The 13,870-nt window shown below is 32.5% G+C and overlaps 1 protein-coding gene across 1 annotated transcript in view; it reads left to right on the plus strand.

Moving 5' to 3' along the window:
• Window positions 1–13,870, plus strand: part of LOC108910944 (orexin receptor type 2-like) — a 142,652-nt gene that overhangs the window by 72,252 nt on the left and 56,530 nt on the right. The window contains exon 4 of the mRNA XM_018715727.1: window positions 11,186–11,280. Coding sequence (XP_018571243.1) covers window positions 11,186–11,280 — 95 coding nt within the window. The remainder of the gene's footprint in view (window positions 1–11,185; window positions 11,281–13,870) is intronic.

Genomic DNA, 13,870 nt, shown 5'->3' on the forward strand with positions numbered 1-13,870 from the left:
CCATCCAACTGAAAATGTAGATTTACTCTTTCTTGTAATGGAAGATTATCGACTGCATTAAAAAATTCGTTCTGAAGGAAATGTAGAAATTGTTCGCCATTCATATTCCCTTCAAAGAAGAATGGACCAATGACTCTCTCGTTAAGTATCCCACACCAAACGTTAACTTTCTGACTATATTGTCTTCGGCAATTAATTATCCACCCTGAATTTTCTGAAACCCAACACCGCGAGTTCTGTGATGATACAATTCCATTCGTCGTGTTGAGTGCGGCCCACTAATTTGTATAAGATATTGTGGAAAACAACAACTCCGTGAGTTACTTCTGTTATGAATATACTGAGTGTCCCGAAATTAATGCAACAAAATTTGGTCATAGTTTCTTAAGACAAGTTTAGAGGACTGGTATTTTTTATTTTTGCCAAATGCTCCCCTCCCCACATTCGGAGTTACGGCCTAAGAATAGTTTTTTCTTTATATCTTAGAACCCTGTTGTACGAGAATCACTAAATTTGGTACAACGGCTTTCTAGCGGACTAATAATTTTTAATATTATGCGACCAAATTTTTTTGGTTCCAAAGACAAGGGGGATAAACCAAAAGCGTCTTAAGGGTGTTCCCCGGTAAACAGCGTAGCACTATCAGATTCCACATGTCATAAAACCACTGTGTACTAAATTTAATGATTCTCGTACAACACGGTTTTGAGATACAAATAAAAACTATTCCTAGGGGTGAATTTCAGGGGGCTGTAAATCCGAAAGAGAGGGCCACCCGATATTTTCACCAAAATGCAAGCTATCGTATTCAATGCTGCTGTAATCACCCGGTACCTATATCAGCAGACAATTATAGAACAATAACTTAATAATCATGCGCTGTTTTAATATTTTTTCTTATTATCTAAACTGTCAAGATAATTTAAGTCCCATTTCTATGAGAAAATTACTTTTCCCCACAAAACCCTTTTTAAATGTATGAAATATTTTCAGATACCTTTTTATGTCACAAAATATGTACGAAGTGTGTTTTTAACAAAATTGGATTATAATTCCGTGTCGTAGTTTTATTCATTTACAGTGTGACTCATTTAAAATTAGGGAAAGTTACCAACTTTGTTTTTGATTTGATCAAAGTCGTTTCAAAATCAGTTTGATTTTTTCAACACAAACCTTCATTTTGTTCTGATGGAATAAAATACTATTTGGGAAAGCAAATAATATATGTGAATAATATTCTGATTTAGTTTTATTTGCAAGATACTTTAAATGTCAATAATTCGTGGACATTAAATTAATTTCATCTTAACATGTATTACAAATCCTCTTTCAAAATAAACACCAAATGAAAGTAGCCGCCAAACTTATTTGATTTTCTCTCTTGGGTATAATTTTATCATATGAAATATACGTTTAAATTTGAAAAACAAAATTACCATTAAATAACTTTATTTCCCGAACTGATTGTTTCTGGAATATTCAAATTTATCAAGTTTTATTTGTTATTATTTATTTTTATAAAAATATCTCAAACATGGCAGTTATGAGACAAATACAACACGCTCCAAAAAGTATTTTTAACAGTGTTAATACTACATTTATTTTTATACCGGGTGTCCGAATTTAAAAAATACACGTGAATATCTCTTAAGTTAAGGGCTTAATGAAAAAATTTTTCAAATAAAAATTGTAGGGTTTTGAGGGGGACATCTAATGGTTACCTTGACCATGACCTTCAAGGTCATTACAAGGTCAAGCAGATTTTTCAAATGGGAACACATATTTTTGACACCAGAAATGAACAGAGTAGAAAATTTTACATCCGACTATGACCTTGACCATGACCTTCAAGGTCATTTGAAGGTCATTTTAGTTATTGTTGCAAAATTCTACTTTTGAAATCAGAAATGAGAAGAGCGGGCCATTTCACGTCCATCTATGACATTGATCTTGACCTTGATCTTCACGGTCATTTCAAGGTCAAGTTAATTTTTCAAATAGAAACCGATACCTTTCAGACCAAAATAGAAAGTGCGGAGAATTTTGCTTCCGGATCCAACCTTGATCATGACCTTAAGTTTCAAAAGTCATTTGAAGGTCATTCTAGTATTTTGCAAGCAAAACTTTAATCTTATTCATATTTTTCTTTTTGATATGCGGGGCTCGCCATAATTTTCCAGAATACCCATTAACTCTTTGCGGCATGCATTTTTTATTCAAATGTTTTTGAACACAGACTAGCTCAGAATTTAGTAATAGTTAAATCCGATACGGCGGATCCAATATGTCAAATACTCGGCTCGACCTTGCGTTTTAACGTAGGTTGAAGCATTTTCAAAGTGATGATTCATATGAATATTAAAAATGTTTACCATAAATTGGTCGGCCATATTGGATTTGAATATTTTCAAATTCTGACTTGATATTCGCAATCAGCGCTCTCGAAAACCTCCGAGTACACTATTCGGCAAGACGGAAATGAATTTTGCAACAAAAAACTAAAATGACCTTCAAATTACCTTGAAGGTCATGGTTTTTTGTAAAAAAAAAAAAACTCCCTAATTATCAAAGACCAAACCATGTATTTAATTTTACACATATTTTTTTAATAACGTCTTTCATACTCTCGAAAATCTTATAAAACTTATACCTATTAATCTAAGACTTATTTAACTGTGAGTACTAATTATGATGTACTAATATAAACGAGATACATTTTCTTCCATAAAATTGACTTAAAATAATTAAGTATAAGAAAGAACATTCTTCATGTATTTTCTGGAAACAGTCTTACGTCACCTTTCATTTAAACGAAGATTTTTTCTGGATGAAAATGTTGCCCAAGTTCTCTATTTTACACTAAATTCACACTTTTATGCGTATATTTACATCACATAAAAGATTAGAAATAAGTAATACATTTTAAAATGTAAAAGTACAATATAAAAAGTATACTTATACATCGCAAAAACAAAATATACACTCAAACGTGTAATTCTACACAATGTATCATGTATGTTCCGTTCATTTTACATATTTCGTATATAAAAACCATTACAAATATGTAAAAATCCTATTTCCACAATTTTTATAAGTGTAAGTTAAAAATGTGATAAAATATTTTAGAAGACATCCAAGGTAAAAAGATATGCCATCTCTCTTTAAAAGGGCATTCCTCGGATTATATTCTATTTCTGGAAAATAGTTTATGTAGTCTAAGTAATACATTTCAATAGCCACTATTCCATTTTTATTTATTTATTTTTTTACGTTATTTGAATAAATAACAGCAATGAAGTCTTATGGATAACAATATTTTCCCCTTTTTAAACGAGACATATTAGTCTCAATAAATTTTAATGGAAATTGGTTCGCCCACCTATCGTAACCTACAAACGTTCAAACTTTTATTTGCCTATATGAAAAGTAACAGTAAACTTTCAATTGATCACCTAGGAACCCTTAAGGTAGAATAAAGCTTTGTTAAAAAATGAATGAAGCATGGAGTTTTTGCGATAAGAATAAAAATTGTATATACGACACAAATAGCGTATATGTAGGTAAGAGCATTTTAAATTATGGAAATGGGTAAATGGTAAAATTATAATGGGATAATGGCACACTTCAAAGAGTTATCGTTGAATACTGCTTTTTTATAATTGTTCTTTTGAAAGATATACTTACAGAATTGCCAAAGTGTTTAGGGATACCTACATAAACATCTCTCATCTAAATGCTATTTTCGACTGTTAAATATACGGGTCCCAGTTGCATTCTGACAAAAGAAATGTTGAAAAAATAGTAACATAAGCAGTAATGAGCCACATTTTGCTATATAAATTTACTTCTAAATCTGACCATCTACGAGATAAAGAAAATAGGGGTTGATATCTCTAAAAATTATTCTTATTTCTTGGTGATCCATCCCTTCGTGGGTGAAACTTTTCTGTAAACTTATTCGAGGCCTTACTCTGTGTGTGAGTGGTTACTAAAACTAAATAATTTACGCTGTACTCAGGATTTAATCTGCGATGTTGGTCAGCATAACTTTTTTGTCTATCCTGCTGTACATGTAAATTTTTGGCGTCCTGCCACGTCATGGCTATTTTCTCAAGAAATGGGGTGATTTGATTGAACTGGTAGTTCAATCAATGTCATTTTGAATTTCGTCAGGGGTTCTGAGCTCACGGCCAAAAGTTAAATATGCAGTGGATTGTCCTGTAGTTTCATTACGGGCTGAGTTCATAGCAAATCTAATAGTGGGTAACATTTCTAACCATGTAGTTTGACCATTCTTCACCATGATAATTAGACGAGGTTTTAAATTTCTATTCTTTCTTTCTACCATGTTGGCAGAAGGGTGATATACAGGTACTAGATGTTGTTTGATTCCTAGGCAATGAGAAACTTTTTGCATGACAGCTGAGACAAACTGGGGTCCATGATCACTAATTACGCGGCGCGGAAATCCAAATCTGAAGAAGACTTCATTTACTAACACCTTGGCACATTCATCAGCTGTAGCACATTCTAAAGCAAACAATTCGACCCATTTAGTACTAGTGACTTCTAGGATCAATATCCACTTTTCATCAGTTATAGCTTCTCGTAAGGGACTAAACAGATCTATGGCTTAGACTTCAAATATTTGGTTGTATACCGGCGTTTGTAGTAATCCGGCAGGTTTTTGATTGGTAGCTTTATACCGTTGACAATCTAAGCAAGTTTTGATGTATTCGGCTACGAATTTTCGCATTCTAACGAAATAATATTTGCGAATGTTGCACGGTCCTCTCGACGGCATAATGTTCAGCAGTAGGGGGCATCATGATACTCCTTAAGTATCCTTTCCCGTTCATGGGCCAGAACCACTAACACTGCTTCTTCGTTGTCTTCTTCATCGTTATATCGGTACAAACAACCATTCGAAAGGATGTACCCTCGGTTAGTCCAACCAGCGAATACATCACTTTGTGGATCTTCAAAGGTTTTCATAATTTTATCTAATTCAGGATCTCTTAACTGTTCTGTCCGAATTTCGTAAGCGCTTCTTCCAGGCAAATCAATACTTAGTAGTCAAGCTTCACAATGGATCTCGGAGTCATGGGCACAGTTAGGACGAGAGAGCGTATCGGCTAATACATTACATTTGCCAGGGATGTACTCTATTTTGAGATTATAACCTTGAATTCACAGAGCCCATCGAGCTAAACGTCCAGTAGCAAATTTTAGACTTAACAACCATTTCAGAGGTTGGTGGTTAGTAGTAACTACTACCGAGGAATGGTCTAGATAACCTCTAAATTTCTGGAAACTTCAGACTATGCAGAGTGCCTCTCATTCTGTACAATTATAATTCCTCTCGGCATATGTAAGCAAGCGACTTGCATATTCAATAGGGTGTTCATCTGGTCCTTCTCCCTGGAGTAGTATAGCATCCAGAGCATAGCATAGCAGAGCATCATTTTGTCTCAAAATGGGAGCTGTAATCAAAGTTTTCTTAAGTTGTTCGAATGCTGCTACCTGAGAAGAATCCCAATGAAATCGACCTCAATACCACTAGTAACATAACTTAGATAACGTATTTTTGAGCATATAAAGGTGCATTTGTCAATGTCAATGTAGACAAGTACAAAAATGTCGCCTAGACCTACGCGAAACCTGTCTATTAGTTTTTGAAACGTTGCAGGCGCGTTACGTAGACCAAACGGCATTACTAGATACCTAAACGTTCCGAACGGATATATAAAAGAGGTTTTGTCTCTGTCACTTTCGCGCACACGAATTTGGCGATAACCACTTCGAATATCAAGCGTTGTCATGAAAAATGTTATCTTCGTTGCATGAATCAGGTCATTCATCCGAGGTAGTAGGTAGGAGGTAGGAGTAGTGATCATGTTCAACTTTCTATAGTCTGCACATACCTGTATGCCACCATTTATCTTTGGAACCATGACCATCGGCGCGGCCCAGGGTGACTCACATTCCTCGATAACATTTCTCTGCAACATACTGTCTATTTCCTTCTTAAGCAGTTCCTTTTTAGAGGATGTTAACATGTATGGTGATACTACAATTGGTGGATAGTCTCCGGTATTAATACATTGTTCTGCATAAGGTGTAGTACCTCTCCCTTGTCAGAAGGTACTTCTGTTTTCCTCTAAAAGAAGATCTAACCTGGCACGATTTCCTTCTTGGACTTCAACCTGAATTAGAGGAGAAATATAGAATATCTATTCTACGAAATCAATGCCTAACAATGTAGTATTATCAATTGCATGAGGCAAAACTATAAGTATAGTGGTAATAGTTCTACCGTTTAATGAAACCTCAACTTGACCTACTAGAACATCCCGAATCTCACTATTACCATCTGCTAATTTGACAGAAACTCGTTCCTTAGTAAAGGTTTGGCCTTTGGACATCTGACCAGCAACACTCTGCTTCGCTACAGTGTCAATAACTCCATGTGAACCTAAAATGTCTGTATATAGAACAGGTCGCGGACGCGGAATAACTTCGCTTTTGTCGTGCATGGAAAGTTCACAAAATTCTATTGCTGCACTTTCAGTTGCTTTACAATTAGGACAACTGGCACGTATGTATCCTGGAGTACCACAACCAAAACATGAAATTTGCGTTCTCAGCTAGGCTAGAGTTTAAATTTCGTGGCGGCGGCGGTTTACTTTCCTTCGGTTTTCGAGCCAGTTTCCGACACTCCTCTGTTCTATGTCCGAATATTTTGCAGTATGCACACCTAATGCGGTTAGTGTCTTTTTGTAATCGATAAATTGATTTTAGTATCATTAGGAGAACTATTAATTTGTTCATATATTCATCAAATACCATCTTACAAATAAATAAACAACGTAATAAAAGTTTTCTTCTAATTTTCTAACTAAGTGTGAACGAAATCAAATCGCTCTGTATAACTCCATTATTGCGCGAGAATGAAAGCAATTTGCTAGCGGATGTACTTAGTAGATCGTTTGTAACCAAAAGAGACACTGGAGTGAAATTACTTCTCGAATGTATTTGTTCACTGATGTCTCATTTGTGATTACCAAACCCTATGCCATCAAATTATAGTGCTATTATCATGCTAATTAAAAATGTACTTAAATGGAATTTTGTAACAAAAATATGCTTGTAAATCAATTTATAATCATTCTAATTAGTTAAATGGAAACTTTGTAAGTTTTACTATAATAATTTCTCACTTGTTTGCAAGTGTCTGTGGTCGAATTACAAATAAATAGTACCAAAATATATACAAATATAGCATTTGATGGGAAATTTTATATACATTTCAAAAATCAAGACGCTTAGAAATTGGAGAGACGCAAAATTATTAGAAAAACACTAGAGATCTACAGTAATTATTCATTGTTTGTTATTGTCGTTAACACTATATCAAGAACTGTAGGTATACCTTTCGCGATCGATTTTTATCTTTTGTAGTTGCGAGGCAAAGAATATACTTTACTTTATAATAAATTTCCATGAGAAAAGCCAGACTTTGTTGATCGGAGCATCTCCATTTATGTGGAAAATGTTAATTTAAAACATTATTATTAACATTTTTAAATGGAAACGAGCCTATTAAAATATAATAGAATAGAATTTATTATATTGTTAAATAGCCAATATGTTTATGGCCATGTCATTAAATACATCTTTTTAAAATAAAAGAAAACGCAATTAAAAAAAGTTCCAAATTAAATTTTCTGCAAGTAAGTATGCCAATAAAGTTGAGTATTGTTTGGCATAAAAACAAATTTTGATCAAATGGTTTTTTAATTGACACTTGAAATAATAAGTCGTTTCAAAGAAAGTGGCCAACCATTGGAAAGCTTTACTTCTAGTGAATATGATTGTAATTGTGGATATCTGACTGAAGAAAAAAAGTGTTAATATTCTTGTCAATTTCGATCAAAGTAAAATAATCTGGTAATGGAATTATTATAAACTTGGATGCATAAATTATTATTATTGGTTACAATATTGTGGTCTTTCCTGAATATAAGATTTAAAATAATGTTAATGTCAAGCCTCTTACTCTATAATGCTCCAATTTTTTAACAGTAAGTTGTGAGAAACACAGTCGAATGCCTTTGTATGGTAACGTAAAATGACGACATCGTCAGAAGTAGAATGGTTAAATCTAAAATAAAATTGGCTTGAACATAAAATAGGACCATTTTCCAAAAAATTTGTACAATCGAATTTTAAGTAATCGCTCTACTATTTTACCAAAAATTTGAATATGTGATCTCTGTATCACCTGTGTCTGATTATAGATATACTGCTTTGTTAAAACAGGTATTATGTATTTAGTAAAGTTAAATGTGGAAGTATACAAGAATGAATAGTATTTTTATTTATCTTAGAAGAGATCCTATAAACATCAGTATGGAGCGAATCTTTCAACGATTTAATTGCTTACAGTACTACTACCTCAGTTAAAGGTTCCATAAAGAATGAGCAAGCTGGAGAAGGGGCTTTATTCAATATTGTCTTAGTTGATATATTGTTGATTGAAAGTGAGTCTCTTATTGAACAAGATATATTTACAAAATACGTACTCATTAAAGCAATTTTCAGAGGTACTTTATTTCTTTCATGATTAATAATGTTACACTGTAAAAAAAATCACTCAAATTCACTCAGTTTTACTTAATAATGTATCAATTTCTGTCCGCACCCGATTCAGTGAAATTTTCACTCTATTATTATGAGTACAACTAAAATTTTATGAGCGAAACTATTGCAACAGAAGTGAGTGAATATTACTCAAATCCGAGTTTTTTCTAACTGTCAAGTGAGTGACGTTTGACTCTATTCTTAGTATGTATAATATGATTTAAATGTAACTATTATTGAGTAATTTTGTACTTTGAAAATTTCCAAGGCGAGCGGCGGCGCCCCAAAACCCTCCGCACCAACCGCCGCTGCCTCCATTTCATTAATATCTGGAGTGGTTTTGCACTATTTTATATCCTCTTTAAATTTTAATTTAAATATTATTGTATTAAGTCATAAACTACTAAGCTGCCATAGTGGTTTCTACACAGATCTGTTTTAGAGACAATATTTTAGGTCTCGATTAAAACAATTGGTTAACTGATCGGAATAATAGATTGCCATAACCTATATTGTACTTTACGTAAGTAAGTATAGGTAACAATTTAACTATCCGTTTATTTAACCAAATATTAATCGAGACTCAATATATTATTATTTAAAAATTATTGTAATCAAACCACTGCATTTTCACCAAAATAACCGTATTAACGGACCCTTGTCCAGTACTACACGCCATACACCATGACCTAATGGGGACGATGGGATTATACAAAGACAACGCACGACAACCATAGAATGGGGTGGGGTCACTCAACAATGAGGACATTTACTTCTATTTAGCTACAAGTGCACCAAATACGAGTTTATCTGCAGAATTTATTTGACGGGTACCTATATTTGGGTGAAAGTACTCACTTGTAGTTACATAAATACACAAATGAGTAAAGTTATCAAAATGTTTCAATACTGAGTAAAAATGTACTCAGTCAATCCTACTCAATGGATTCACTTCGAAACTTTATTGCTTTCACTCAGACCAATCTTTTTACAGTGTACAACTTGCTTTTAATCTATTATTGAATCTATTTATATGCTTTTTCTTTTTGTTGTGTTAATAGTATATTGATTCTTTATAATTATCTTTGGAGTATCATATATTGTTTAAATATTCATTAAACCATGACAGGAAATTATTTCCAAGACATTTTAATGTTTTAACTGAAAATGTTTTTTTATCAAATCTAAGTAAGTTATATATAAAAGATTTGCAACTAAATCAATGCCCATGTACCAAAAAGATTCCATTTTACCAACATATTTAAACTTTTCGTCGTGAAGATTATTCTTCTAAATACCAGCTGAGATAAATTGCATGCAGTATTTAATTTAAAATACTAACTGACGAACTGTAAAGCAAAACTCCACCAGCTTTATAGTCACTAAAATCAAAATTGAAATTATATTAACTACAAAAGAGGATGGATACTTTGAAATTCTTGTATTATCAGAAATGGTGGAATACGAAACGAATGAATATTACGGATAAAAGAACAATTAACTCTGACGAGTTATTCTAACATCAACACTGAAATTACCTACAAGCACTATTCGCAAACAACAAATCTTTTACTCCTTATTAAATTACAAGATCTGTAAAACTGTTACAATGATTATCTTACTATGAGCCAGTTCAACTGCACAAAATTCAGAAGTTAATTCAGTTATGAAATTGTTAACCAGTATAATTTTCTAAATTTAATACTACTGTTTTAGTAAATGGTTGCGTATATCCTCGTATCCGTGACTGATAACTTGAAACTATGTGGCCCGTTATGCAGATATTACGTTTTTAATGTCTGAATGCATGGTGAAAACCTCATGAAACAGTCAAGTTTAATTTCGGAGATATTTGGCATTTTCAAAGGTCCTACAAGTGCCATTTCTTTAGAAAAACGTAAAATAACACGTTTTCTATTTTTCAAAGTAGACCTTAAGTTCAAGGAGAAATTAAAAAATGCAGTAATATACAGGGTATTCTGTTTGAGAAAATGCCCGGAAGAAAAGAGGTACCCTGCATAATAGAAAATAAAATTTAAAAAACGAAGAAATTGATTTGGTACAACTTTTACTTGAAACATTTTCTGTATTATTGATATTCTCAGGACTATGGAAGGTTCCATATTACGTGGGACACCCTGTGTGAGGTTTTACTATCGAGAAAAACACTTTTTTCAGTAACTTCTCACTACTTAGCATTTTAATTTACCTGCCAAAACCGTTGTTGCAAAACAAACTACTTATTAGATTATCTGAAAAGTAAAAACTTTTTCTCAAAATGTATGAAAAAAATTTCTTTCTGGAGACAATTTTTATTTAAAATATTTGAAAAAAATCGTTTGAATCGACAATTGAAAGAAAAAAATCAGTGTAGTAGATCAGTAAATATTCCCATGCCTTAGTAATTCTTAGTCATGACTATGTTTCTAGAAATCAATAAGTGAGCACTTTGCCCGATTCATTAAAAGCATTTGTTCTTATAACAAAGCCGTTCATATTTAAAATAAAGCCTTCCAGCAGTGACGTTAATTAAATTTTGCAGGTGTTATAATGCTCTTTGCCTACTCCATGATGGGCAGGACGTTGTGCGCCGTAGTGCCCCCTTTCGACAACAATGAGTCCTCCTGCACGCAACAGGTTAGTAATTTATCACTTGAAAGGACTCTTTCATTGTGTGGTGTATTTAAAATTTCTTTGTGTTTATTACTAGGATTTGTCTAATACATATTCATAACTGTAGATTATCTAAGTCATCCAAAATTTTAGACTCGTTTGCCCTTTAGTATATGAAAATATCGAGTTCAAACGTACGCGTTAAACTTTCACGTTTTAAAATCTGAACAAAGGCGCATGTCTATGGCCAGTTGTTCATATAAATAATAATATTGCGCTCGTGTGATATGGCGCTCGTGTGATATTGCGCTCGTATGATATTACTTCGTGTAGGCAACTGTAATGAATTTAATTCATAAATGTAGAAACACGCGAGATATTATCTGTGCCATGGTATAATATTATAACTTTTTTGAAACCTTGTAATAAAAGATAACGCAAATTTCTTTAAAAATTGAGACAAAGTAACTCCCATAATCTAAAAACTAGAATCGACGGACATACGTTTGATGAGCCTCAGCGTTTCTCTGACAAGAGAAAACACTAGGACGAGAGAAAGTATCCTCCACAGGAACGTTTGGTAGATACTTTTAGCTATTGGGCTCTGTTATGAACTTTAATACCGCCGCGCGCCGCTTCAGCACATACCGGAATGCATCTTGTTGTTTGAGGTTGTACGTGATAATTATTTAAAGGTAAGTAATAAATACATAGTTCTTTATTTATTTAACTCAAAGCAGTAGTACAGTAACAGAAATAAAGACATCTTGTAAGAACATAAAAATAAACGTATCAAATTTTAATTGAAGACTTTTCTAAACTGAATCTTACCGTACATATTTATTCGCACCAATGTCTCTACAAAAACATATGATGTTTGTATCTGGTCATTAGAGGGACGTTGAACCGACGACTAACGAACTTTTTGAAATGAGGAAAAGCTGAAATTTATATTATTATTCTTTAGCTAAGCTTTTTATCAAATTTGCGTAATCAAACCTTCATATATTTTTTTGAAGATTACCTGTTTCCAATTTTCGCCAACGTGTAGGTATATCAAATGCATCAGTTTCGTTCTCTACTTGTGTTAACTTCCTTAAAACTCTAATGCAAGCGTTAAAAAATTCGGGATGCTCTACAGTGGTACCAAAGTTTTTCCTTCTCCTAACTTTTTCTACGTCGATTATAAAAACTGCAGACATGCTTGAGATGCAGAAGCTCGTTTCCTGAAATAATAAACGTATATATTTAAAGTTTTGGAATATTTAATAATTTATCATCTCAATTTATTTTCACTTTTCTACTATGAAAGAGGAGTGGCAAGATATTGTTAAAGCACTTAAATCACGCTAGAACTTTCCGAACTGGGGGGGGAGTATTTGATTGAAGTCACATTCGAGTTAATAAACTTCCATACGGTCGTATACTGCAACTATAAATAGTTTTACAGCATTATTATGAAAGCAATAGTGAAATCCAAATTTGAATTTATGTTTCTAAATGAGAGAAAAGTGGAAGAATTTCAGATGGTGAGATTCTGGGATTTCCAGCGTTTTACCAGCGATCTAAGACGAATTGAATGGAATTGAAAACTAATAGTAAGGAAAATCTTAACTTTGTATGGGAGGCGCGCCTTTTCTAATAAACATTTATTAAAACCATTTTCTCAATGAAATCTTACTCATGAATGAAAAACTACAGATAAATTATTCTTTCTATTACATTCAATGAAAACCAGTTAGAAATATGTATCATCAAACATATTTGTTACGAAAAATAAAGAGACAAACGAAATAAATAAAGAAGTCTAACTATTTATGAGAAAAATACAAAAATCGATAAAATTTTAAGATTTTTTAGCAGTGAAACTATTCAAGTTACATAGGCACTTTCAAAGAACAAAGACTTCCCTATAATTATTATTATCGCCTATAACGTGAAATGCAGTTGAAATATAGATAATTTAAAAAATAGTCGTAGGTTTAGGTAATTGCTAAATAATAGGAAAATTTTAAAATCAAATAGTGAGCTGAAATTAGGTGAAATTTTTTTCCAATGTTTAGAACAATATTTCGTCAATGGAGCAAAAATAATGTACGTTTCAAACAAAGCACCCTAATATAAATATATATCCCAAAATTATTAGCAGGTATTTTCATAATAAGGAAAATACAAAAATCCAATGTAAGCATCAAAAAGTAACCTCTAAATTTAAGTGGTCTTCGTAGACTTTTATTTATAAAGACGCAAGCTGGTATTCTTTTCCTTAATGAAAATTTGTTGCGAGTCAAAGCGTTTACCAGAAATATTAACTGTTTACTTTTTATAAGAGTTTGGAGCTGAGGGCAGATTAGGTGCTTTTAACTCAAATATTCTTCCGCTGTTTCCTTTTAAAATATAATTTTTATGACTTTTTAATGGCCATATTGGAAGGTATACCTAAAACACATTACGTTAAACCGCGACTAAATGTTTTTTTCTTATAAAAATATTATATAATTTTCAAAATGTAGGTAACTATGTTATAATCTATTTTTTAATTTGAAATGTTTTGTACATGATGAGTTTATATGTTAGAAAAGAAAGTAGTGGACATTCTATGCCAATAATTTTT

This window comes from Anoplophora glabripennis, unplaced genomic scaffold, assembly GCF_000390285.2.
Source record: "Anoplophora glabripennis isolate ALB-LARVAE unplaced genomic scaffold, Agla_2.0 scaffold447, whole genome shotgun sequence".
Lineage (NCBI taxonomy): Eukaryota > Metazoa > Arthropoda > Insecta > Coleoptera > Cerambycidae > Anoplophora > Anoplophora glabripennis.